Source organism: Alexandromys fortis, unplaced genomic scaffold (assembly GCF_014885135.2).
Source record: "Alexandromys fortis isolate MF-2015 unplaced genomic scaffold, M_Fortis_MF-2015_v1.1 scaffold_215, whole genome shotgun sequence".
Classification (NCBI taxonomy): Eukaryota; Metazoa; Chordata; class Mammalia; order Rodentia; family Cricetidae; genus Alexandromys; species Alexandromys fortis.
In genome coordinates this window covers 499,466-527,073 of record NW_026068086.1, presented here as the reverse complement: position 1 = coordinate 527,073, position 27,608 = coordinate 499,466, and the positions used below count along the sequence as shown (strand labels likewise).

The following is a 27,608-nucleotide window of genomic DNA, read 5'->3' as shown; positions in this document are numbered from 1 at the left end:
ATGGGACAGAGGACTTGAGAAGGAATCCCCAGACATGTCAGAAAGATTGCAAGAAGGAGTGTCCTCCATGAAGCCTCCTTCATCTGCCAGTCACCTATCCTGGCTGTGTTGGCCAGCGCAGGACCTGTCCCCATCTCTCCAGGAAGACCACACTGTAGCTATACCCTTCTCTGAGCCATTTCAGCAGAGAACACCGCATTTCTACATATGCCAGACTCACTTGGAGCAGAGACTCGTTTTCTAGGAGTTTCATGGCTTTTTGTCTTAGTCCATCGGCCACCACCATAACTGTCCTTGAGCTGTGTGTTCACCACTGAGTGTTCCTGTGACAGAGATGACAGGCAAACCTTAATCTTAGTGCCAGGCATGCTATGGGGAGTCACACAATCCAGACAGTTGCCAAAGGCTGACCTAGCTAGCAGTGATGATTTTCTGGTCTGGAAATGAGGGCACGCTGCTTTCTAGGTCTCGTTACAAATTCCCAAGATGCCATTGCTTTTCTTTTAATACCTGAAAGTGACCTTAACTTTGAAACATTCCAGCCAGAAACCTTGCCACCTAGAGGCTGTAAACGTGTAACTGATCTCGGCCTTTCCCTCCTACCCTCCTGTAGCTCAGCCTAAGACCTTCTGTGGCCGAGCTACAAGCCCGAAGGATCCTGCGGTTTAATGAGTATGTAGAAGTCACGGATTCTCCGGACTATGACCGCCGCGCCGACAAGCCCTGGGCCAGGTTGACACCTGCCGACAAGGCAAGTATCTCAGTGTCCTCTAGTGCTTCCAAAACCTGTGTGCTCAACCTCTGCTCAGCTATCCTAGCCCCTTTCTCCCTCTGGAAGTTTAAATACAAGTGGTCGTGTAAAGCAATAGCAAAATACAGTTCTTTCTACTGGGTCTCAGAGAAAGCTGGTCCTAAATTGCTGTGTAACCTGTCTTCAGTCAAGTGTAGTGGTGGAGGGTTTCCTCATTGTGATAGGAGGCTTTCTTAATTGTGATAGGAGGCTTTCCTCATCGTGATAACAGTCTTGGTTATCATCTTGACTGGATTGCAAAATACCTAGGAGATCATAAAGCGTGCATGCAGATGTGTTTTGTCAGGCCTTGCTAGACTGAGAAGTCTCTGGCCTAAAAACGAATTCACCCCTTTACAGATGCATAGTATTACTGGCCGCTGGTGAAGTGTAGTAGGTAGGACCTGGTTGGCAGCACGAATATTATGGGAATATTGGGAGTTTCTTCCTGTGGTGGCCTTGTCTACTTCGCTGCTGTCAGGTCGTGTACTGGGAGCTTCTTTTCTCCACTGCACCATCCCTGATAGGCCGACATCTCTGAAACTGTGAGCTAAAATAATCCTCCCTTAAATTGTTTCCAAGAAAGAGTCCGTAGCCTGAGATTAATATCAACCATTTGTTTTTAAGTTTTTCACTTTACCAGTTTACCAGTATCTCTAACAATGTTCATAATTTTTTTATTCTCAGTGAAACCTGGCATTGAATAAATACATACCATACCTGTAACTGAGTATTTGATGAGGCTGTGTAGTGATGCTTCTTAAATAAATGATGCATTTTGTCAGACATACTATGTGCAAAGGACACATTGGAGATGTTTATAAAGAAACGACTAGCAAGGGTGAGGCCCTGAGTTCAAGTCCCAGCAGGGCTGAAAAGAAGAGTAGAGGGGCACAGCTAAGAAAGGCATCCCAGGAACATTTTAGAAAAAAGTGATAGACGAGTGTAGAAGAAACCACTGAAAGATGTGAAAAGAGAAGACACACCAGCCAGGAGGAGAGCGTTAGAGGGATGACCGTGAGTGTTTAATGCCCAGAAAGAGAGGCATTTCAGAGGACTGACTGCTGGAAGACAATAAGGATAAACACAGTCGCCAGGGTCTCAGCTTTGAGGGAAGAAGTTAATCATAAGCCAAAGAAAGGCATCAAAATAGGAGTCTGTCTTTTTAATTTGGAAAAGAATTTTTTTTTAATTATTTATGTCATTAGTTGGTTCGCTTGTATGTATGTCTGTATGACGATGTTTTTGTAGCCCGGAACTGGAGTTACAGACAGTTGTAAGCCGCCACATGGGTGCTGGGAATTGAACCAAGGTCCTCTGGAAGAGTAGATCATGCTTTTAACCGCTGAGTCATCTCTCTAGCCCCAGGGGTCAGGGGTGGAAATTTTAACAGGTTTTTACTTGAAGGAAGGAGCCAAAAATGAGGGTAAAGGTGAAGTCTACATGAGGAAAAGTTTGAGTGAGACTGCTGAAGGTGGGCTGGTGCTCACAGGCAGGGAGCAGGCACTGAGGGAGGAGGCTGTGGACAGATACCTCCGTGTGCAAACACACTGTCAAATGTGCACAGGAACATAGATCCCACTTCAGTGGACTGCTGATTCATAGGGGTTCTCCGTAGATTCGGGTTTCTATATGGTGAAAATAAGCCCATGCCTGCTTTGGGGATATGTCAACTCTGTTTATGGGGCTTGTTGATGAAAGAGAAATGCCTTAATACAGCCGAGTTTAGTCGAACTCTTTCCTTCTGTGTTCTGATTTCATTTTTGTCTTTTGAATTCTCCCTGGGCCAGAAGGAAGGCTGGGCAGGTAAATCACTTGTTTTGATAGTCTCCTGATCTGAGCTCCATCGCTGGGATCGCCAGTGGAAGGAGAGAAGCACCTTCCACGTATGTGGGACACTCAGGGCCCTGAACTCACACGTGCAGTAAATAAGAATGTTTTGAAAGTCTTCCCTTCATGTACGAGATACGTCATTACATATGTAGAATGAACCACATTTTCGTTATAGAAATGAATTACTTCAGACTATCTTATGACTGTGGATTCAGACCGCAAACCAGGTGGGCAGTCACCTTACAGGTTCAGTTCCTCAGCCTACGTTCCCACCCACCCCACACTGACTCCAGCTCAACGTTCCCTTTGTTGCCTTCTGGGGTTCAGGCAGCATAGCTTTGTGTTAGGATATTCCATTTGGTCTCCCCCATCTTCCATGTCCTGCTTGCTTTTGAAAATGACTACTTAGATTCACCAGATTTAATGCAAGTATCCTCAAGTCAAAGACATTTTCACTGTTTACTTTCCTTTTCTGGGTTACCTCTTTTTGTTTGTCTGCCCCCCCCCCCAGAAGTTTCTACTCTCTTACCAGCCATTCAGTATATTTAAGATAGTTTTTAATGCTTTATCATCTTCACTGTTTTTCAATAAAAGGGTTAATCAAGGCATCTAGCATATCCTATAGCAAGAAATAGATTTATTCCAGTTACTCTCCTTCCAGCTGTGGACTTTCCTCACTCTCCCCTCACTCAGTGACTTCTAGTTGTCACTGCTGCAGCCACTGTCCCCCTGCACTAAGCTACCCAAAGCTTAGTGATGAAGAACAGAGAGTTTCATTATATCTTGTGGATTTCATAGGTCGTGATATATTCAAGCATCATTTGGGCAATTCCACTTTCCATGGTTGACTACGGTCCTCAGTGTCACCTACCTGGTGACTAGGCTGCTCTGAGAGGTTCAGGACTGGTTCTCCAACATGTCTTGTGTCTTGGTTTCCATAGCCCAGAGGTGGAGCTCAGCTGGGCTGCCCAGAGAACCACTTACACATTGCCTCTTCGGCGTGAGTCAACAGACCTTTTCCCTGAGCTGGCTTCCCTCACAGCAGGCTCTGTCTCCGGAGAGTCCAGTAAAAGCCACTTGGCCTTTTCTAATCATCCTTAGAAGTCTGTTATGGGATATTTGTGCATTGTGTCAAGATGTATTTGCTGTGGTTGGTGTAATGAAAAGCTGAACGGCCAACCGCTAGGCAGGAGGGTTAGGCATGACTTCTGAGTCGAGAAAGGAAGAGGAGGATGAATCTAGTCCCGTGAGAGATGCCAGTAGCAAGGAGAGGAAACAGGAGGTGCAGGATGGAAGAGAGGTAATGCCACATGGCAGAACATAGATTAAAATAAATGGGTTAATTTAAGTTATAAGAGCTAGTTAGGTGCAATTAATTTCATAATCAATAAGAGGTTTCCATGTCATTATTTGTAATCTGGTGGCCCAAAGGAAAGTCTGACTACAAAGTTACTCAAGGTGCACATCTGCTTCATTCTGTTGGCTCCAACAAGTCATAAGGACAGCTCAGACCCAGGGGAAGGGGGTAGACAGGTCTACCTCTTGTTATGGGAAGGGGGTTGATAACTCTGCTTCTTGTTAGGAGAGCAGTGGGGTCATATTGTGTAGACTGAAGGTGGATTGTAGCCATCTTAGAAAAGAATGATTTGCCACATTCATTGCCAGCCACCTGATTATTCAAATGCCAGCCTTTATACAGGCCAGACAAACAGTAAAATCCTCGCTTGTGCAGGAGTGACGGTTGACATTACTAACCACCCTTGTATGCAAACTCAGTCTCCATCCATGTAAGAGCCATTCCTTGCCTTTATTCTGTTTGTGGGAGGCAGAGCTTATCTATTTCCAGCTACAATGGGCAGAGATTTTTTAAAAGGACATTTTGAACTGAGACAAAGAAAGGCTTTTGTCTTGAGAGTGTTAAACGTAAGGGAATTGGGCCTGGTTAGGTTTTCTTCTACAAGCCCAGTTTCTGTTCTTTCGTACTTTAAGGACATAGGAGTCTCACATCTCTCTTGAACATGGCATCTGAGCCCAGGGCAGAGCCAGAGTCCCTCCCGACTTACAGGGGTGGCTCATTTCTCCAGAGGAAATCTCACACATTTATCCTGAGACGTGTTAAGATCTAAAGGACAACATTTTTAGGGCTGTGTTTATATTGTCTGTGTTCCCTAGGAGAAAACTGTTTTCTTTAAATAAGAATTTGTTTAGACCAAAAAAAGTATACTTTTAAAAAAGTAGAAAATAGGATTGAAACTCCGTGCTATTGTCCTTGGCTTCTCATCAGCCCTCATTGTCCGCCATATTCAGAGAGTCCGGTTTTATGCCATGCTTTTTCAGTCCCAGTCCAGCTGGCCTTGGTGAGCTCCCAATAGATCAGCCCCACTGTCTCAGTGGGTGGGTGCACCCCCCGTGGTCCTGACATCCTTGCCCATGTTCTCCCTCCTTCCGCTCCTCATTGGGACCTTGGGAGCTCAGTCCAGTGCTCCAGTGTGGGTCTNTTGGGAGCTTGGGAGCTCAGTCCGGTGCTCCAGTGTGGGTCTCTGTCTCTATCTCCATCCATCGCCAGATGAAGGTTCTATGGTGATATGCAAGATATTCATCAGTATGGCTATAGGGTAGGGCCATTTCAGGTACCCTCTCCTCACCTGCCCAAGGAACTAGCTGGGGACATCTGCCTGGACACCCGGGAGCCCCTCTCTAGCCTGTTTGGATGCTCATCTTCCTAGACCTGCATGGAGGGGGGAGGACCTTGGACTTCCCACAGAGCAGGGAACCCTGACTGCTCTTTGGACTGGAGAGGGAGGGGGAGGGAAATGGGAGGTAGAGAGGAGGCGGAAATTTTTTTCAATTAAATATATATATAGTAGAAAATAGAAAAATGCAAATATTAAACATGCTGTTTACATGTAGTGTGTTTTATACGTCTGTTTTGTGTAGTATGTGTTGCACACCAAGTGGTGTGTGCTTGTTGTCAAATAGCTGAGTATCCAGACTCATGAGCAGGAGACATCAACTGGAATTTAGATCAATGCATGGCATTTTCAGAAATGTCTGAAAATACCGTTTTCTCCATAACACTGAGGAAAATTTAGTACTCTCACACCGTTGTTACAATGTGGATACACAAGGACTAGGTAGATGGTTCTGTAGGTCCAGTGCTACCCAGCAAGCCTGGAAACCACAAACCCCTTGTGAGACAGCTGAGTGTGCGGTACATACCCACAACCCCAGCACCAAGGGGCAGAATTAGCTGGCTCCCTGGCATGCCAAGCAGACAGTCTAGCTGAAACAGTGTCGGGTTCACTGAGACCCACTGTTCTAAGAAATATGTGGAGGGTGATTGAGGAAGCCTCCTGATGTCAACACTGGGTTTCCATGAATGTCCAATGAGTGTATATGGGTGGGTGTGTATAAAGAAATAGGGCCCATATGCTAAAAAACATTTTAGTTAAGGATAAAAATAGCATTCTAACTGTCCTTATAGCAAAAAGTTATTGATTTTTATTACTTTTGCCTTAAAATGTCATATAACACCTATTAGTCAGATTTTAAATAATGTACTTGATTCATTAAGTTAATTAATATAAAATTAATTAAGTGTGACTTAACTATTGGGTGAGGAATTAGCTTACGAGGGGGCTGGAAAGATAACTCAGCAGTTATGAGCATCGGCTGTTCTTCCAGAGGAACAGGGTTCAATTCCCAGCACCCACATGGCGGCTTACACCTGTCTTTAACTCTAGTTCCAGAGGATCTGACACCCTCACTTGGACATAAATGCAGAAAAAACACCAATGATTCGAAAAGTAAAACAAAGTGAAAATAGAAAAGATTAAAAGAAAAAACAGAAAAGAATTAGGTTATGAGACCAGTAAGATGGTTCAGTGGGTAAAATGTTTGTCCCCAAGCCTGAAAACCTGAGTGTGGTCTCTGGGACACACGTACTGGGAGATGGTTTCCCTCTAACTGCACCCATACCGTGGTACGTGCGACCCCCTACACAAACACACAGGCATGGACACGTACGCAAAAGCAAATAAATGTAGCTTTAAATTGGTTTTATTCTTTAATTTTTGATCTCTATATTCCACTTGAAAAACCTAGGGAAAGTCAAAATGACTGAAAGCTTGTATTACTTTTTTAAAGAAAATGAAATTCAAATATTATTTAGACTCCGAAAGTAATTTCAGTCCGTGGTTCCACAGCTGGATGGAAATTTAAAATACTCATGAAAGTTTCAGCTTAGAAAATTCTACGGAGCTGCTGAAGAGGTTTGGTCCTGACAAGGGCGCTGTTGTGCACGCTGTGAAGGGCCTTGTCTCTAAGGGCCAGGGAGGGCATGGGCCGCTGGGTGGGAAAACTGCACGTTGCTGGGAGGTTCTGGCAAGGTGCTCTAAGATGTACTGAGAGGAGGCATAAATATATGTTTTGAGAAAAATTTTAAACAAGATTTCTAGTGAACCAGAATACGGGCTGCTTTCTGGTGATACACAAATCTGCCTCGGCTCTTAAAACTCTTAACAATATCCTAGGTACGAGGGCTAGGGGGACGAAAAGTCTTTCCAGGAATGCGCTGTCTAGCCAGCTCCTCGGGAAGAATGTGATCCCACTTCCCTGTAGAATGTCATCCGTTGACTCATGGCGTGCACACTTCCCTCCCCATGACATGGGGCTTCATGAGTCAGCCAGAAATCCCCCCTTTGCATTGAGCACAGAAATAAACAAAAGATATCGACTGGAAACTCTAACTAATTCTCTTGCAACCCACACTGTCATGTTGGAAATGGCCGCAAGAGCCATGGTTTCAACTAACTGCCTGGTGTTCCTTGCCAAGAGGTGCCCCTGAACTGCCCAGGGCTGATCAGATGGGGGATGCACGTGGCTACTCACCACCAGTCAAACTTAAGCTTGGTTTCCGTCGTTTTTGTGTCCTGTGTTTAATTCCCATGATACCAGCCACCACTGTTCATATGGTCTCAGTGCACCCTCCTGGCATGTGGGGTTGCTATTGCCTGTTTTCCTCGAGATCAATTTCAGCTGAATGGTTTACCTAGGGTGGTCCGGTGCAGCACCTCGGGCTCCAATCCCACTGCCTCAGCCTATCTCTTTTATCTTTCAGCAAAACCAGCCCCAGTTACACTTAGATTCAGAATATTCGGCCTAAAATCTGGTCTCATCTGAAAAAAGGAGGTGGGGGGGGGGGAACAAAGCTGTGTTTATACTGACCCTGTACCTGGTCAATATAAAAGATCTCCTTTTTTCTCCTTCGAACCCCTAAGCACTCTTCCTTCTTACCTAATGGAGTAACTGTTAGACTCCAAAGTAGGTCCTTAGTGAGTAGATTTTGAAAGTGAAGACTGTCCCCATAATCAGGCAAATGCGGACACCCTGCAGGGTTACACTGATTACCATACCGTTATGTACAACTGACTTTTCACTTCTAAATGCAAGCCAGCACACTCATGGCAATGAGGCAGTTATCTGGATTAGCGAGGCCCCAAAGCCCATTTTATTGGATGTATGTAAGGCTTGTAGGCTTATGAGTGGCTCCATTATAATCATTTAAGCACTTTTGATATCCAGGAGATAATAAGACCCCTCTGGACCTCTGTTTCATCTTAGAATACTGTTTAGGTTATCAACTGCCTTGTAACAAACCAGCCCAGAGCTGCTGGCTTAAATCAGTGATTATAGCGCTTGCAAGTTTGTGCGGGAGGAATGCTGGAATGCATCAATCCAGGGGTTTATTTCAGGCTCACATGGCGTTGGTGAGATGCTGGGCCTTGAAAACCCATTTCCAAAGTAGTTTCTTCGTGAATGTGTATATGTCCTCTTGCTCCTTGACCTCTGTCTACATGGCATCTTGTCCTCTGAAGTCTTTCTTTGTCTTGGGGCGTCTCGTACTACAGCTTGCTCAGGGCAGTCAAATGTGTTTTATGTGGCAGCTGGCTTCCAAGAAGCAAATGTCACGAGCCAGGAAGACACTCTCCTTCAACTGGTGCCGCGAAGCGACAACTTTACTTGTCTCCTTATTCAGCATCATGACAGGGTTTATACCCAGAGTCAACCCCAAAGAAGCAGACACCAGCCACGTCTTAGGAACGCAGTGACAAAATGGCCTTGCAGAGGAGAAGATGGGACGTGCCCACGTCTAACTGGCTTTCTGGGGAAAGCAGTACGCATGAGGGGATGTGAGCACTAGAGGGTTATAAATTCCATTAATATAAATATTGGGTGGAATAGGGGCACAGTTTGTAGTTGTACTGATTTATAAACTCTGTATCCCAAGTGTTTCTCTCTGAATGTTTCTCCTGGATTTTGCCAGACTCTTCAGCTGGTAGCCAGCCCCCTGTCACTAGTGAATCCTTCATCTTGTGTATGCTCGCAGCTCTCCTGCAGCAGGGTCCTCTTGCGCTCCAATGAATTGTCTAGAATAAAAATGAAAGAATTGTTAGTCACAGTCCAAATAATATACCTTTTTAAAAACTTCACGATATTTTATTGGTAACTCTACAATATTTAGCACATTTTTTTTTAAAACTGAACCTGTCATCAGAACTTTTTTTTAATTGTTTTTACTGAGCTATCTGCTTTTCTCTACTCCCCTCCCTTTTCCCCCCTCCCCTTCTATCCTCTCCTATGGTCCCCTTGCTCCCAATTTACTCAGAAGATCTTGTCTTTTTCTACTTCCCATGTAGATTGGATCCATGTATGTCTGTCTTAGAGTCCTCATTGTTGTCTAGGTTCTCTGGGATTGTAAATTGTAGGCTGGTTTTTCTTTGCTTTATGAGTGAGTACATATGATATTTGTCTTTCTGGGTCTGGGCTACCTCACTCAATATGATGTTTTCTAGATCTGTGAATTTGCCTGCAAATTTCAAGATGTCATTATCTTTTTTTCTGCTGTGTAGTACTCCATTGGGTAAATGTACTACATTTTCCTTATCCATTCTTCAGTTGAGGGTCAGCACATTTTTAAAAAATACACTTTGAACTAATATTCTTAATTGCATCATAAATTTTTATTCCTATTTTCTAGGTGAGTAAATTCTCTACCTTTCTGTTACTGTTAAAAAAGAACTTCTAGAATAGCTAACCTATAAATATAAAAAAGTTTGATTCATAGTTCTGGATGCAAGAGTTACTTTGTTGCTTAGGGCTAAGTAATGTCTAAGTAAGGTCTAAGTAATGGGTGCTTGGAGGTATCATATGGTTGGAGCAGGGAGTACGTGGTGAATCAAGTCACTTACATCATGAGTCAAAAGAAGAAAGAAAAGATAAATCATAGTCCCATACCATAATCTCTTCAGGGCATGCCCCAAATGACCTAGATACATGTCCCTCACAAGGCCCCACCCTCCCTCTAATAATACCTCCCTGGACAATGGGCTGTACCACATGGACTTCAGATAACATCGTCCAAATCACAGTGGTAGGAAAGCTTCCGTGGGAAATGTAGCCAAGACCAATACCATGTCTTCTGAGTTTAGGCAAAGTCTAGCACGGCCTCTGATGAAACCTGTGGAGAGAAGAAAGTTCAAGTGAAAACAGAGATGGGAACCCTGACCCCATTCACATCGAAACACTTCTTTCCAAGGAGGAGCATTGCTCTAGAACTTCATCCAAGCAACTGTCCAGCTCCTGATGCTAGTGCTGATTGTTGCTATAGCTGGACTAAAACCGGGTGTCCACATTGTTGTGTCTTGTGAGCCATGCTGCATAACTGTGTCACGTGCGACTCAGGCCCACAAACAGGTCTCTGTCTGCTTTGGCACTTCCGAGAGTTAGTAATAAGAATCATGACTGCTGTTTAGTGTCCAGGTTCCCCACAAAGAGACATCCAGACCTGAAGAATATATCTAGGGAGAGGAGACAGTCTGTGACAACAGGGCTTAATTATCGCACTAAAATATACTTGGAAGGAAGTCTGTGAACTGTAGAGTAATGGTTAATGGCAGGAAAGAGCTATGGCGAGGTCTCGGGGCTTTCTACTATCTTTTCCCTTTTTCCGAAGTTCATTGACTTTCAATCGCAAAGTAGATTCTCCTATCTTTCTGTGAAGGGACTTCCTGTGGTTTATTTTGACATTCTGTGTTTATCTGGAGCCAATCCCTTTAGCACAGATGTCAGAAGGGTGTTTTATTCCTACTTTTCCTTTTATACGAAGGAAAGCATTTTTTGTGTAAAAGACATTTATAATCTTCTGTGTTTGAGCGGAATAGTGCAATATACATAGAGCTTAAAAAGATCCTTTTAGTACTTTTTATATGAGTAAAATATCCCTTGTAGGGGAAAAAAAAAGTCGGAAATAAAAATAAGTCAAAAATTGAAGCTAAACTCATGCATAATCCTGCCACTGTCTGTTAACAGACAGCCAAAGTTAGCATTTGGAGGGGTGTCTCAGCTTTCCAGTCTGCATGCATAAGCATTTTTGTTGTACATGGCATGGATTATGTGTTCCTTAAACAAGGCCGCCTATTTGATGTTTCCCCGACTGGCTTTAAATGCTGTGCTGAATTTTCAGTCATTTGTCTAAACTTTCAACATGAAAAAAATAAATAGCAATTGCCTTCTTAACATCCCTGTGGCTGCGAGTCAAAGCTGCGTTGCTGTGGGCGGGCCTGTGGGCTCCAATGTAAAACTTTCCGAGGATCAGGGTATGGATTCTCTGAAAAACCTCATGCCTTGCGTTTGCCGTGGTCGGCAGAGGGTGGAGGGACATTCTAGACCCTACTGCCACCCTCCCCACCAAGGACACTCTCAGGGAGGTCACCCTAGCCTCAGTTTGGCTTCCAGCTGACTGTCCCTCCCTCAAAATGCCAGTGACCAAAGGTGTTTATGGGTTAGGAGTAGTTCTAGAATTTGGAATATTTGCAAGGACATAATGAGAAGAGGTAGCTGAAGGATGAGGACTGTGTCCACACACAAAATTCTCTGATGGGCCTGGAGTCTAGTTCAGTGGTAGAGTGCTTGCCTAGGACGCATGAGGCCTGGGTTCAGTCTCCAACCCTGCTTTAAAAGAGTTCATTTGTGTTGGTACATACCGCACACACATCTCCTGCCGGTCATTTTACATGTTTTCGCCATGGTTCCACTTTACAACCATCACAGGGGGGCAGGTATGGAATTTTCCACTTGTGGCTCACACACCGATACTCAGAAAATTTGGGGTTTTGAAGATCTTCTAATTTTGGTTTTTATGTCAGGGGTGCTCAGACTGTAATGTATTTCATTTATTAAGTCTTAATCTGGGATAAATTAGTAATTCTTTCCCCAAAATGTTATCTCATAGAAGACTATCTGTCTCTTGGATGCTGTGTACGTTGGGAAAACATGGGACCTAATTCTGCTTCGTTTTCTCCTGTTTAGGCAGCAATAAGAAAAGAACTAAATGAATTCAAAAGCACAGAAATGGAAGTTCATGAGGAGAGCCGACAGTTTACAAGGTGGGTAGACAAGATCGAGTTTTGCAGGGTGAGAATACTCAACACGGGAAATTTCATGTCGGGTATACTGTGTAGTGATTTCATTTTTAAATATGCTTTGGCAGAAATTGTCTAATGAAGGTTTCGCCTTCCCTCACCTCTGTCTTTCTTTGCTCTTTTGATTAACTAGAGTCCTGGTAGCAAATTTAAAGATATGGCTGGACCAGATTATCAATGTCTAGACTTTCCTGATTGGCTCAATTGTGTCGTTTAAGTGCACCTAAACTGATCTCACTGGGAGAAAAAGATTCTACAATGAGGTCTTGATTTTCTCTTTCAGTGAAGTGTGAGTCATTCTGAAGGACTATATTATGGTTCTCTTTTTAGTTTCGTTTTTGGGCCAAAAAAAAAACAAGTATTGTCATAGTCTGCTCTTAAACTGATATTGGAAGTCCTGTGCTCTGAAGACATCCTGGTGGCAGGCGGTGTGGGAACATATGTGTTACTTATTGCTCACAGGACAAGACCTAGGGCAGAAACTGAATTTTGCAGAAGCTAGATCTTACAATGGGAATCAAGTTTTGATTGGCTCCCCAGACATTGATGGGATCACCATTAATCTCTGGGATCACGAGCCTGTAAAAAAAAAGAAGCCTTCCTTTGACTTACAATCCCAGAGAACCCAGGGCATGCTCAGTTCTTTCTGACCTATAAGAAGGCATCATGGTGGTAACACATGGGAACACCACTCCTTCCTGCTGTGGCCCAGGAATGAGAATAAGGTAGAGGAACAGACTTGGGCCCCATTGCCCTCACAGACAAGCCCCCCAGCGACTGCAAGGCCCTACCCTTAAGGTTTACAGCATTCCCTGGAGAGCCAAGTTGAGACCTGGAACTTTAGCACTTGGGCACCTAAGATCCAAATTTTAACAAGTGTAATGCTGTGGTTTGTCTCCCTACTACTCCTTGGTTTTCCAAATGACAGAAACTGTGTGTGTGGGAGGGGGGGTGGAATCTGTTCATATTATCTAATTTCCAGAAGTAACAGCTATTCTATTTAGTTACAATCTCATACATATATTAGCTTTGCTTTATGTAACAAGCATATTCCTAAAATTTTGCTCAGAAATTAAATTTTTAGAAACCAAATTGAGGGTCTGTGGTGATAGCTCCATGGGTAAAAAGGGGACTCTCCACACAAGCATGAGGGTCTGAGTTTGGAGCTGCAGCACCCATGCAAATAGCCTGGCATGGCCACATAAGCCTGTGACGGCAATGTGGTGGGCGCAGAGACAGGAGGATGTTTGGGGATTGCTGGTTGCCAGGCAATTAGGGTGCTTGTAGGGCAGAGAGATACAGACTTGATCTTAGGATTCAGTGAGAAATCCCATCTCCTCTGACCTCAGCATATGTTTGCACATACATGAACGCAAACTCATATAACAACACACACATAAACACACAACGGAAGTGATAGAAAATTCCAGGAAATGAATGCATGAAGAAGACAAGGTTCTCTGTCCTTTAGAACGCAAATACTGATGTCCTACCCTAATTGCATTGTCTCGATGCTGTGATCTAGAGACAGCCTCAGTTGTAGCTGAGTCTTGACCCCTGAGCTATATTGTCTGCCCTCATCCCACATGGTCATTCAGATTGGTTTTCCTTCTGTAAAACTTTCCTCTAAGTCATAAGATCTGATAGCTTCATCTCCATTCGATGGCCCGAGGTAAGAATAAATTACAGCAGAAAATAAGCAAAAAAAAAAAATGTATTTTGTAATTCTAATTTTGTAATTTTCATTAGTTAAATTTAATTAAATTTTGTAGTTCTAATTCTCCAGGAAGCATTTCTGCTGGAAGGCCTTCTTTCTGTTGTGTTCTCTAAGCAGATTCACTAAAACTAGCCATAGGGAGGTATCAGGGCCGTTTCTTTCTTATGTCTTTTGTATACGAAATGATGCATTTTAATTAAGCATTTAAGTAGCGCTAAAGTTTATCAATAAAAATGAATCCTCTACTTATTTTCCACCCTCATCTTTATTCTCCCGGGGAAGAGCTAGCTAAGGGCTTCTAGGCATTTCTTTTTCTGTGCATTTATGAATGTGTCCAAATATAATATAATTGTGTGCACAGACTGTTTATCCACATCCAGCACGTAGAAAGCCAGTCCCTCCCTGTGGTCTGTACGGCGCTCATCTATCTCCATTGACTGTGGTGTCCCACAGATAATGTGCTACACAGTACTGAGCAGGACCTGCTGGTTGTCCATGACACTTCAGCTTTTCACGGTCGACACTAAGTCACTGCCGTCACGGTTATGTCTGTGTGCACATGCCATGATTTCTGTGGTTGCCCCATTGACTGGATTTCCTAGATGACTGGGTTCATGGGTTTGGTAGCTTTCAAAAGACTCCTCTCTGTTCTCGTTTAAAACACTTCGTTTACTGACTCAGAGAGGATGCTGCACGCTCAGTCACCTTCATCAAAAGTTGGTGGGTGACCTCAAGGTTTTTGCTCTCCAGGATAAATAGGAGCACGCTAATTTCCACACTAAACTCCATATGGTTGGGCCCTTTCATGCATCCTTATTGACCCTTTTTGTTTATTTATTTAACGTTTGTATTCAAACCTTTGTAAATTTTCTTTTGGACTGCCTGCCTTTTTTAGATGGATTAGTAAAATCTGAGATATTTGTCCCCAGTATTTTTTTTGCAACCTGCTGTCAGCCTTTTACATTCTTTCCACGGTCTTTTGTGTAATGTTTGCGTGCTGAAATCTTTCTGTGTTATTACTCTTTTATTTCATTGGTTTTTTTTTTCTGTGTGGAAGGGAGCCAAGAATACAAAACCATTGTTTTCAACTGTTTTTACACTTAAGACTTTAAGCCATCGGGCACCTCTTTCTGTGCATGATTCAAAATCACACATGAACTTTGCTTTTGTCAACCAGTGCTCAGCTGTCCCTGTGCCATTTATTGGCCTCTAGATGTGAAGTTCGCTTCGGGCACATCCAGAGGTCTGGGTTCCATATTATGCCCTAAGGATCTTTGACTGTCCCTGCCTTTGCTAGTGACACTCTTGAACTGAAGGCTTGTAGTGTGTTTTTCTATTTGATGGGATTTTTTTTCACCTCCAAAAGCCTATCAATTATTTAATTCAGGCTCACCTTGTGTTTTATTAAATAATTTGTTGATGTTTCTATTGTTTAAGTAAATGCTAACAGATGAAGGTTAGGTAAGTTTTGAGGTGGTAACAGCTCATGTTGAGGAGATGTGCTTAAAAGGATTTTTTTTAACAGTATTGATCAACACTCTTTAAACTATCATTTCAGATAAGGAAAAATTAAATATTTATACCACCAAAATAAACATGCCTTGCTCAAGAAGTCTTTAAGAGTTGACAGTAAAGCAAATGTCTACTGCCATTTTTCCATTAGTTTACATGACATCATTAGAGTTGTATTCCAGCAGGGAAGTATTTTTTGGCTTTGGAGGTATAAAAATCATGCTGTGATTTTCATGTTGGTGTCAGTATTTCTTTGAAGAGGAAAAAGTTCTAATAAACACTACTGTTTCTAGTCAAAATAATGTGAAAATATGGCCATGCATTTCACTTAGAAAAGTACTCCTGTAAAAAAAAAAAAAAAAAAAAAGTACTCTCGGCATTAGCCCCCGCATGCAAACACGGAATCATTACCCATCTTTTTTAAATGCAGCCTAGACACATGGCAGCAATTCTTTGTTCTAGTAAGTGCCAGGCTTTATCTTCCATATCAAGCAAGCCATCCTATCAGATGCTAAGCCTCAGAGACCCACACAGGGTCAAGGTAGATCATGCAGAAGACTGCTCTGTTCCCTACCTGTTATCCAGACACGAGCAAACACACAGACACACACAGAGACTAAGACACACACACACACACAGACAGACAGAAACACAAACACACAGACACACACAGAGACACAGGCATACACACACACTCAGACACGCACACAGACACAGACAGACACACAAGCCACACGCAAGACACACAAACACACACGCACACACATGCAAGACACACACACACACACACACGTCTACGGCCACACCACCCTGAACGCACCCTATCTAGTCTGATCTCAGAAGCTAAGCAGGGTCGGACCTGGTTAGTACTTGGATGGGAGACAGACACACACATACAGCGGTCCAACCATCTCCCTCAGGATCTTTGCAAAAACTCCCCAAAGGCTGGTGATACTCTCCTCTGGGGAGGAGGGCTGGTAGCTGGGGCACACACAAGAGAGAGACTTTTTGCCACAGAGGCTTTCAAACCTTTTGAATTTTTGAGACAGGGGACTGTTTTACCAAGTCAACAACAGATATTTAAGAGAAACAGGGAAGGGATCCAATTCCTGAGACCCTGTTTTAATAAATGAGGATTCCAGCCTGGCACTTCATTTTGATTCATGTGCTGGCATTTATATCGTGAATACTTCAGCACAGCAAGAAGACACTTCTTTGACCGCCATCACAGAATATCTTCTGGTGTGTGCGTGTATGTGTGACTGTGTGTGCGTGCACACATTGATGAATTGTGTTGATCTGTTCTCTCCTGCAATCCTCCTGGTTACTCCCTGAGTTCTCTAGAGACCTTTTTGGGATTTGAAGCACAAGCTAGTCTTACAACAAGGATGGGGAAAAAATGCTCCCACAAGAACTCATTCTGGGGCTTGATAAGGAACCAACTGTTACCTGCATTCTTTCACATGTTTACCGCTTCTCTGGCTACACTCTGTATTTTCCCCCTTTGTTGCCTACTCGGCTCATTGCTTAAAACCAAAAAGTTGAACATACTTGAATAGCGGTCTGTATGTTGATTATTGTAGTCATTACATTCTCAAAAGACACCACTATGACAAACAGAATCCACTCTACTTTTCAAGACAAATGGAATTTCTATAATAGAAAAAAACATCTAAATTATGATGGCAAATTACATAAAAAGCCATATTTTGCTTAAAAGTAAAGTATGAAGGGTCATAGTAGTAAGACTTGAGTAACTGGAATTTTCTGAATAGTGTTTTTTATTTTGTTTTTCAAGACAGGGTTTCTCTGTGTAACAGCCCTGACTGCTCTGGAACTTGTTTTGTAGAGCAGGCTGGGCTCAAACTCACCGAGATCACCCATCTCTATCTCCCAAGCGCCGGGATTAAAAGCATGCACCACTACTGCCTGGCTAGTATTTGTTTTCTAAGGATTTTATTGTATTAACTTATATTAGATTTGTAATCAAGTGAGAATGCCACTTTTTACAAAGTCAATTTAATTTAGCACAAAATAACATTTTAAAGTGCAGAGTATCTTCACATGTGAATAATTTTATTCATTTATGAAATGTTTGCTTATTAAGTAAGGTGCATTATCATGCATTCATTGTATCATTGAATTGAAGCTTTCAAAGTCAAAACAGATCTCAAGAGATTTTTTTTTTGTATCATAACCAGCAGACACACAAGATATTGCCTGAATGCCTATGGTGCAATGCATATTTAACATTCAGGTGCATAAAAAAAAAAAACACACTGAGAGTGAGAGTTCTTAATAGTTATTGTGCAGTATTTTATTATGCAGTATTCTTAATAGTCTGTAAAATTTGAGAATTCTCTCAAATTCTAAAATACTTTTCATGTAAGATTACATTTTTTTTTCAAGCAGTGATTTCATTTTGTGTGTTTTGAAGTAGTGATTGATTTACATAGATAGGAACCCACTCTTTCGGCCACTAGATAGGGTGTGGCTTTTTAAAATGTGACACTGCAGGGGTTGCAGCCCGCCCTGCAGAGGGCCCACAGATGCAGGGCCTGTCCTCGGGTCTGCAGCCCGCCCTGTGGAGGGCTCACCACAGAAGGGTGAGAGGGATGTTTGGGTTGTTACTCTTAAGAAGAAAATGTCCATAATTCAAAATCAGACACAGCTTTAACAGAGAGTGAATGAAAAGCTTGTGTCCATAGGGCAGAGGAAATCCGTTTGTTGCTTCACCAACTCGAAGCCTAAAGCCAGAAGTGTCATTCTATCGGAGAGATGAAGTTTTCTGAGATAAACACACCTACGAAAAACTGCATTTGCAGTCCCTCTGACCATTGAATTCTATGGCCAAATTTGAACAGAGGAAGCCTCATTTTGCAGGGTGCAGACATCTTTGACTGATTGAACACTGTAGCAAACTACAAGTTTGTGCCAGGCAGTGGCGGAACACGCCTTTAATCCCCGTACTTAGGAGGCAGAGGCAGGCAGATCTCTGTGAGTTCAAGACCAGTCTGGTCTACAGAGCTAGCTCCAGGATAGTTAGGATTGTTATACAGAGAAACCCTGTCTCAGGAAAAAAAAAATAGAAAAACAAAAATACAGGTTTGTGTCTGTTTTTCCAGATCTTGGGGGTTGCCTATGAAGAGAGGCTGCAGCCATACCTAGCCACCATACTCTTCTGAGCCAGCTGGAGGAGCTAGAATCATATCACGGCCAACCCAATGGAATTCACTTTCAGCCCAGATTCTTGGGCATTTGCTTTGTATAGGCCAGGGAGAAAGTCTTAAGTGTTTTCCTGCTGGTTTGGAGAAATTAAAATCAGGGTTCTCTCCAGAAAATGCTGGACTTTAGAAGAATCCTGATGGGAAGATAAGATGTCCTGTGTCTCTTTTACCCACACTTGTCCTTTGGATCCAGAACCCAAAAGTATCTGAAGATAGGGACTTGGCAAAATATTTGGTGCACAAAAGTCACGCAAAATTGGGAACAGGCTAAACAGTCACTAACAAATGAGTTTCTCTGCAGTGCCAAAAGAAACTGAACCCGAGAGGGAGAGAGGTCGATGGTTTTCTGTGTGAGGGCCATGAAGGGATGAGGTGTTTGTCTTGTTCCCTGAACAGTCTCAGGCGGGCTCTGGTCCCTGTATGCCACAGCACGGTGTGTTTCTCTGAGGGGGGTGGAGCAGATGGAGCAGCCGCTCTAACCACTGGTCAAAGCTTGAGAACACTGCTTCACGTCCAGCTGGAGATGGAGGTCAGGACTTACCCCTGGTCAAAACTGATCAACACTGGCCAAGGCCTGAATCTACGCATCATTGTCTTGGCTCTGGTCTGTCCTCAAGGTGGTCTGATAATTTAGAGGAAAAGCATGTGGAATCTCTTCCCGGAGGCAAGTTTCTCCTCCAGTGGACCCACAGGTCCAGTCAGCCTTGCCCTTACCCAGCATGGGATTCCTGGGACAATTCTTGTTCTTTATGGTTCATTTCAGTGGTCTGATAACATGAGTGCCTCTCTTTAAAATATCTCCTCTCCTGCCTGGGTAGTCACAAGACGATAACACGAACCGTCCACCCCCTTTGAACGAAAGCTCAGCTTTCATGTTTTGGCCTATAATACAGGAAAAACGAAAGACTCTAGAGCCAACGCCTCTACTTACCACTTCTCTGTCTTGGACAAGTGACTTTGCTTCCCAGTGTCTCAGTTTCCGCAGTAGAACAGTGCAAGTCCATACTCCATAGTAGCTCTCTATCCTCCATAGAAATGTGTGCCCTATACACATACAAGAAGATAAATAATAAAATATAAGCCAGGCGGTGGTGGCGCACGCCTTTAATCCTAGCATGTGAAAGGCAGAGGCAGGTGGATCTCTGAGTTTGAGGCCAGCCTGGTCTACAAAGAAAGTTCTAGGACAGCCGGGGCTGTTATATATTGGTTTCTGAGACATGGTTTCCCATATATATATATATATATATATATATGAAGATCGGGACTTGTGAAATATTTTATGCACAAAAGTCACGCAAAAGTGGAAACAGATTCAACAGTTGCTAACAAATAAGTTTCTCTGCAGTGCCCAGATTTGACTTCCAGCACCCACATGGCAGTTCAGGGCTGTCTGTAACTCTTAGTGTCAGGGAATCAGATGCCTCTGTAGGCACCAGCCATGTACGTGATGCACAGACATTCACAAAACACTCAGACATAAAAATCAGTAAAAATAAATTTAAAAAACTCCAAGTGGTGAAAGTCAGTTTGAAGTCACTGGTAGGAGCTGGTGAGAGTCTAATGATAATGGTCTAATGGCTTTGTTGGGGGTGTTGTTCTAATGGTTGCAGGGAGTGTTTGTCTTACATTGTTTTGTTTTTTTGTTTTGTAAGATAGCATCTCATGTATCCCAGGTTGGCCTGGAATGCCTCATATAACCAAAGATGACATTCCCCTGTCTCTACCACTCAGATAATGGGATTATAGCTGTGTGCCACCATGCCTATCATTAAGATGATAAAATAGTGATTGTGTTTGTGTTTCATATCTACAGGCTAGGTATAACCAAATCCTTGTAAAACCTGTCTCCCTCTGCATAATGTGGGTTAGAATATGAGCCTTGAGCATGGAGATGGTTTGTCTTCTTTATTCTATGAGCCTGAATAGTAAAACCGAGATCATTTCCATAAGAATCGTGTCTACTTTCCAGCATAATGCACGTAACAGCATTCTGTTAGAGCAGCGACTTAACGGTAACTGGGTTGGTGGTATTCAGAACTGCGCCTTACGCGTCTCACCAAATGCAGACTACACTTCTATGCCAGGGGCTCACAGTCTCTGCTTCTTACTGCAGGTTTCATCGTCCATAATGAGGTGCGGGACTGCTCAGAAATATAAACTGATCATCCCTGGCTGAAGTCCTGCTTCCTGAGACCCCGAAACTGCACTGAGATTTGAACGTGGATGTTTCCGTTTCATTGTGGTGAGGGAGGCCTGTGACTCAGCTTTCGTTGAGAATGCTCCTCACCTGGACAGCCCAGACGAGGCCAACAAGCTGAGAGCCAGACGCAGCAAGCCTGCCTGCCCAGGATGTGCACTGATGGAAGGGGCACTCTGGTTCTCTCAGCTGCTTTTCCTCGGACAATTTCATCAAAGAAGACAAGCAGAAGACAATCGCCAGTTCGACTACCGGAAAGCCAAATGGTATAGTGTGTGTGGGTTCGCAAACAAGAGACATTGGAGTTGCTGCTGGTCACCCCAGCAGGGTGGGAGCTAAAAAGAAGGAGAACGGTTTCATTATGTTAATGAAGAAAAGAAGAACGAAGATAAGTATATTTTTGAAGTAGGCATTTGGTAGCTAAGAACTTACGAAGGGATTTGGGAACCTACTCACCCAGTGTGGATTCCTTAAAGACTTGATTCCAGAACATATATTCTTGTTTCGCCAATAAGGTGGTTCTGTGTAATACCATATTTTTTATGTTGTGCCAGTGAACCCAGTTGCCAGAAACAAATCTGTGTGTTTGCATTAAGTGCGAGAAGCCTCTACCAACTCTTCCCAAGCATGCTCGATCGCACTGTGTTGCATGCTTCCAGTGGCCCGCGATCCACGTGACATTTTCTGAGCCTGCTTTCCTAATCAATGAGCCCTCTCCGAGGGTAACAGAGATAAGGTCAGATATAATGTGACTCTGAGAAACCGTTGCAGGCTTTAGAAACAAATCTCTTGATTGTTCCCTGTCTTAATTATCTCCCAAGTCAGGAAAGCATTCATTACCGAAAGAAGATTATAAGGACAATCACGTTACCCTTTTGAAAAACTCAGTCCAGAGTTGCAACTTAAGCAACGTACAAGTGTGTGTTCCTTGCCCTTAAGTTCTAAAGGGGAATGAATAATAATAAAATGCCAGGTAGTTTTGAATGCTGCATTAAAAATAAAAAAGTTAGGTTGCTGCTATTAAAAAAAATATCAAGCACATGGATTTAGCAAAAATACCCTAAGGCTTTCAAGGAACACAGAAAATTGCTGGTTTATGTAAAGGAAACTTTACCTTCTGTGCTGATTCTGTGGATCGCATCTATACATACAGGCTTTACTCCCCATGCCAGGGAAGCAGTGAGATACAGTGCAAGACGGTTTCCCGAGAGCCTCTAATCAGTAGTGTTTACATTGAGAAGCTTCCTCCCTTAAATTGCCCTTCTCTGCGGTATCAGGCCAGCACAGAACCCCAGAAGGGCTCACTTGTAAATACTCCCCTAAATTTCATTGTCCCTTAACAATTGTTTTGGGTCACCTGGATTAAAAGCATGCCATATTGTGTTTTCAAAAGAGAAGGCAGAATCTGTACCGCATCTGTCTTACTCTCCAATCTGAAACGATATCTGTTCTGAACCATTCCTCCTTCAGAATGTGGAAGCCTGTAATTTTCTATCTCTACCGAGAAGTCAGCATTTAATCAGTGGAATAAGTGTAGGTCCCACCACTCTGTGGTATTGGGAAGAACCACTGGAAATTTGATGATTTCATTTCAAAGTAAAAGTGGTTAGCTGCAGTTGGCTTATTATAAGAAGCCGGGAGGATCCTTCGGTGAGGTAGCCAGCATTATTGTCCCCTGAACTGCGCTTAGCTGTTTGCATTAATAAAATAAGGCTGCCATTTACACTGGTCCATTCCACTAACGGCGTAGGACAGGCTTTAATTTTGAAATCGTGTCTGTGTGGGCCCCAGTATTTGTCTTGGGCTGAGGGCTCGTTCCTTTGGTTGTTTGCAGTGCACTGCACACTCTCTAGGAGCCCCGAGCTGCCCTCCCAGCCATTGGTTGCTTCATAGTGTCTCAATTCGACCATAAAAATTAACTTCTTTCCCGTTAATTGCAAAGTAGCGTTCCTTTATGATAATGTCATGTCGGCGTCATGAGAAAAATGCCGAGGCAGATGATGTTTTTTTTTTCTATGCCTAGAACCTTCGAATATTTTACAACTCCTAATCGCATGTTCTCTGTACATTGTAAATGCAAGACTTGCACACCAGTTTGTCCTTCAAAGTGTGTGTCATAGAAAGTTTCTGTGTGGCTGTTAAAAAGAACAATATTTTCCCCCCATAGTGGTCCGAATTACAGTTTTTCCTTTCCACAATGATATTTGCCCACTACAGAACACAGACTGCCTCTCATGCTGAAGCCCCCAGTTCAATCCCCAGTACTGCACAGATGAAAGCCTGTTTTCCTGACATGATCTGTCACATCTATGAACTACAAATACCTTTCCTCCATACCGACTCATACATTTACAGAAAATGTAATTTTCAAGTTAGAGAGAAGTTTAAAAAGCTAAAAAAATTAACTACCAGCAGTCTAATATTTAAGTAATTAGAACGACCTGTTAGTCCATTGCAACAATCAATTCACTTTTTAAAAGCCATGGAAATAATTAAAATATCATGAGCCAAGCTGTAGTGAGTGCTCAGAAGAAGTCTCTATTTTCATGGTTAATTTTTAAAGACAGAAAAATGTAAAGGCTGCATAACCTCACTAGCGACCCATCCAGGCATCCCCACAGAAGGCAAAGCAGCCATGTCTCTCTCTCCCCCTGCAATTATGCCTCTGCCCTCCGCCAGCATTTCTGCAGCCCAGCCAGCCCGCCACTGTTGCCTAAGACAATAAATGTGTGCAGAAATCACAGTTATTTCTTGGTGCAGTTGTAATATGGTTCCAGTTTTTCACTAGAGCCTGGAAATGGAGAAACAGAGGAAGTTTTCCTGACTCCTGAGAGAGAATGAAGAAAGAAAATTAGCCCATCTCATGGAAGGTCCCAGGCAAGAGAGAACTAGACCAAATAGAAAATACAGAGTGGCCATTTCTATCTTGGCTTTTAACGGAGGCGAGAAACCCTGTTGTTCTGAAGGTAATGAGAAAACACTAAGTCCCCTTCATTCTGCAGCCTCACAGTCATTACCAACCAAAATGAAAAAAAAAAAAAAAAAAAAAAAAAAAAAAAAAAAAAAAAAAACAGTCCCTTAGTCGGCATTCATCTGGGGCATCTTGGCTGGAGATTTTGTACCCATGTGAAATGCCCTGTGGTTTTGTGTTAGCTGTCCTTTACCTTTATGTTTTTTTTTTCCTTCAATCATTTAGCTAAAGTCTGCACTATTCAGAGAACCATCCTGGGTATTTGAACAGCCATTAATTAAAAAGGGAAAAGCAAACAGACCGGGTTCTCTGATTTACCCAGAAAAGCTGCCTTTTTTCATTTCTTCTTCCCATCCTTATTTGCAAAATGAAGGCAGTCACTAACTTATCTGTCTCTGGTGTCAAGAGGAAATTCTGAAATTTAATTGAAAATAGACTTAAGGAAATAGAAGACTCTAATTGCTCCTCAAAAGTCACCAAATATTGAAAACGAGTTCTGAGCCTTTAGAACCTCTGTTCGATTTGTATCCTAGGATTGAGTCAGTGACTTGTATCCTAGGATTGATTCAGTGACGCACTGGCGTTTTAAAACAAAAAAATACAGTAGTTTGTCCCTGGGAGAGAAAGAAACATGGGTTAGCACATCCACCCCATGGCATCACAGGACAGACAAGCCTGCCAAAGACTAAGCCGTAGGCACAGTAGAAAGAGGCCAGTCTGCCACATAGCAGTATGTCTGCATTTGAACAGAACAGTATTTTCTTTTTCTTCATCCCCTGCTCAGGCAGTCCATCCTGTGGTATCTGTGCGTGGTCCTAGCAGCCTAATTTAGAGTAGTAAACGTTCTTTAGCGGTGAGACAGACTTAAGCAAATCGGAGATATATGAACTCAACGTCATTTTCATCAGTGTAGTGAATTTGTTTATGCATTCCTAAATCCTCGCTTTATTCGCTTATCATTACCAGTGCAAGAAGCTGTGGTTGGATATCATCACTCGTCCCCCCGCATCCGCAGAGTATACAGATTGTCCCTTCACCCCTTAAAATGATGAATTCTTTGTTAGGATTTGCTGTCTACTTACTGGTGATATGTTTCCTTTAACAAAGCAGAATGAACCTTTCGGAGATATGGGCCAGAGAGGACAGCAGTGGGAAAAAAATAAGCAATGGTCAGATTAATGGGAACAGCTTCCTGAGAGAAAGTGCATGCCTAGGCAACTCAAACCCAAGTTCCAAAGAGGGTCTCAAGGTTCCACTATGGAGGCAAGCAACGACCAAAGGGTGGCAGAGGAGAGGTAGGCAGAAAAGCCCAAACCACTCTCCTTTTTGCTTTCTGTTTACCTTTTCTAATTGCTAAGCTTAAACATGGTTTCAAAGCTTGAACCACTATTAGCATTTCTAAAAGGCAACTGTAATAGAGACCAACTATTTTTTTTTTTTTGCTATGATGATATTTTGTTTTCTGTTTTGTTTGTTTGATTTCTTTTTGTGGACAGCTTCATCCCAAATGAATAAATCTTATTTTTACATATTGTAAGGATTTTGGCAAAGAGATGGAGAGTCGTGTAGCTGCTATTCCTACATAATGCCAATTTTTAGCCACGTTGGGTTTTAACGCAGGAAAATGCCATTGAGCTTGTTGCTCCTCTGCAGCAGCTGCGCATGAACAAAGAACTGTTGATAGATGGTCCCCAGTGGGGGTGCTGCTGGCATTTGGATCTGGGCAATTCTTTGTCGTGCTGAAATGTACCACATGTTGAAAGATGTTCGGTATCCCAGGCTCCTAGCGACTCAACACCAGGATTGTTCCCTGACATTGTAAAAAAAAAAAAATAAAAACAAAATAAAAACAAAATAAAAAGCCTTCCCCGTATCTATACACCTCTACAGAAGGGTGCACCCCCACACCTGAATACTACTGTCTACTAAGGACACACAGGGGAAAGCGCCTGTCCCTGAATATCATCTCCACTGCCTTGCATGTCTCTTAGCCACTTCAAGCTTTCTGCTTAGATGCAGCTTAAATTACTCTGTTCTCTAGGAGAGAGGGTTGCCAGGCAGCGTTGTCCATTACAGTGGGCAGAGTGACCTGACCTGATGCTTGTACGTACTTCGGGGTGGGGGGGGGGGGGGGGTTAATACGTGAAGCAAACTTTTGTTCATCGCTTCAGAACTAGACTGCTGGCCACAGCAACACAGTAGTGGCTCTGAACAAAACAGATGGCCTTTGGAAGTCAGAATTAGCTTCTACCTGGTAACACCACGGACTGGTTCGCCTCTCTTCCTATAGACAGCACAGTTAATTCACTTGGAAGTTTGGATTCCCTCGTGTAAACAAGCCCATATGGTTCGGCTTCTCTAATAAGAGGTGCAAATGGGACATGGTGGCAGAAACGTGGGTTAACTGGATCGCACGCATATTGCTCACGCCACAGAGCCGAGGCTGTGCAGAGTAAAGCGAGTTCTCCCCCGGGTGCAGCGCGATCAACCTGCGCTAACCATACGGAAGCATACTCTTTATGCCACTGAAATTTAATAGTCAATATGTCTTGGAAAATATTTAGATGAATTGCAGCTAGCTGCAAGGATGGAATTAATTCCTCCCACTCTAACCTTTTTAATATTAAAATCTAAAGACACTTTGTCTTGAAAGCAGAGCAGCTCAGAGTCAATAAAGGTGGGTATAGCATAAACCTATAGATGGTGCCTAAAAATTCTTATCTTTCTTAATAACAGTATTTTTTAAGAAGAGAATAAATTGAAGGAGTAAATGAGGCAGTACGCCACTCCACCCTCAGGTCAATTTTGAGGTTTATTAAAATGCCAATAATATTTGTGCCACTTGCCAGCCCTGGGGTGTGTGGGGGGGAGCGTTTCCCTTTATGGATGCTCTTGATTTGATTTTTGACTGTATCATTACGTTGCGTAGAGAGCATCCGCCATGAGAAATTGCCACTGCAGTGCTAACTAGCATTTGGAAGGAATTAGCAGGAGTTGAGGGTCAAACCACTTTCATCACGTACGCTATAGGCACTTAACCCCTTAGTATTTCTTCTGTGACTTAGACATGTGCCGATGCAGTTAAAGCGTCCTGCACAAAATTGACCCGTGACATACCTGCTGAAAATTCTGTCTCTCTTTTTCCCCCCTAAGTAACAGTGGTTTTTCCATCACGGACTGTCTGTGTTCTTGTGTCATTTCAAGCTTTGGTTAACGTGATCGTGACAGTACACTGTGATTATTTTGAGACTAGCGGGGTCAGTCTCCCGTGAGTGACCCAATCTTTCACACAGGTGTGCTTTCTGTGGGTGTTAATAACTGGAACTGTACCTGAACAAGCGCGACAGTTTCTCCTTTCGGTTGTTCTTAATCCGTACTATATTATAGTATGTGGGTCTGACAGCTGCAAGTATACACACCGAAATATATGTATTCCACGATTGTAACCTGAAAGACCATGTATTATCTTTTGTATTCCATATTGGTGTTTGTGTTATTTAAAGTGGAAAATTATACTCTATCTAGTAGTATAATATAATAGAATATTTCGCTGTGCACAGTTCCAAGTGCCTTAGAACATTGTTTAGCTTTCCTAAGTATATGTATATGCATATGTGTGTGTATAAGTTTGGAAGTGTTACCTCAATAAAATCATTGGGAAATCCTAGTTTTATTCGGTTACCGTCCATCTCATTTTCAGATAGCGTTGGTTTTTTTATTTTGTATTTCTTTATTTATTTGCTGTGTTTCTAAGACAGGGTCTCCCTTGAGCTTCTAACCCTTCTGTCTCCACCTCCCAAGTGCTAACTTACAGACATGCACCGCCAACTTATCACGCATAGTCTGTTTAAATTAAAAGTTCATGGAACTCTCATGGGT

At 42.8% G+C, this 27,608-nt stretch overlaps 1 protein-coding gene across 4 annotated transcripts in view; it reads left to right on the top strand.

Moving 5' to 3' along the window:
• The window catches only part of Phactr2 (phosphatase and actin regulator 2), a 275,578-nt gene extending 248,182 nt beyond the window's left edge, over positions 1–27,396 (top strand). For all 4 annotated transcript variants that reach the window (XM_050122219.1, XM_050122217.1, XM_050122216.1 and 1 more), the window contains 3 exons: positions 614–755; positions 11,997–12,069; positions 20,675–27,396. In XM_050122219.1, coding sequence (XP_049978176.1) covers positions 614–755; positions 11,997–12,069; positions 20,675–20,690 — 231 coding nt within the window. In that variant the 3' untranslated portion in view covers positions 20,691–27,396. The remainder of the gene's footprint in view (positions 1–613; positions 756–11,996; positions 12,070–20,674) is intronic.
• The last annotated feature ends 212 nt before the right edge of the window (positions 27,397–27,608 follow it).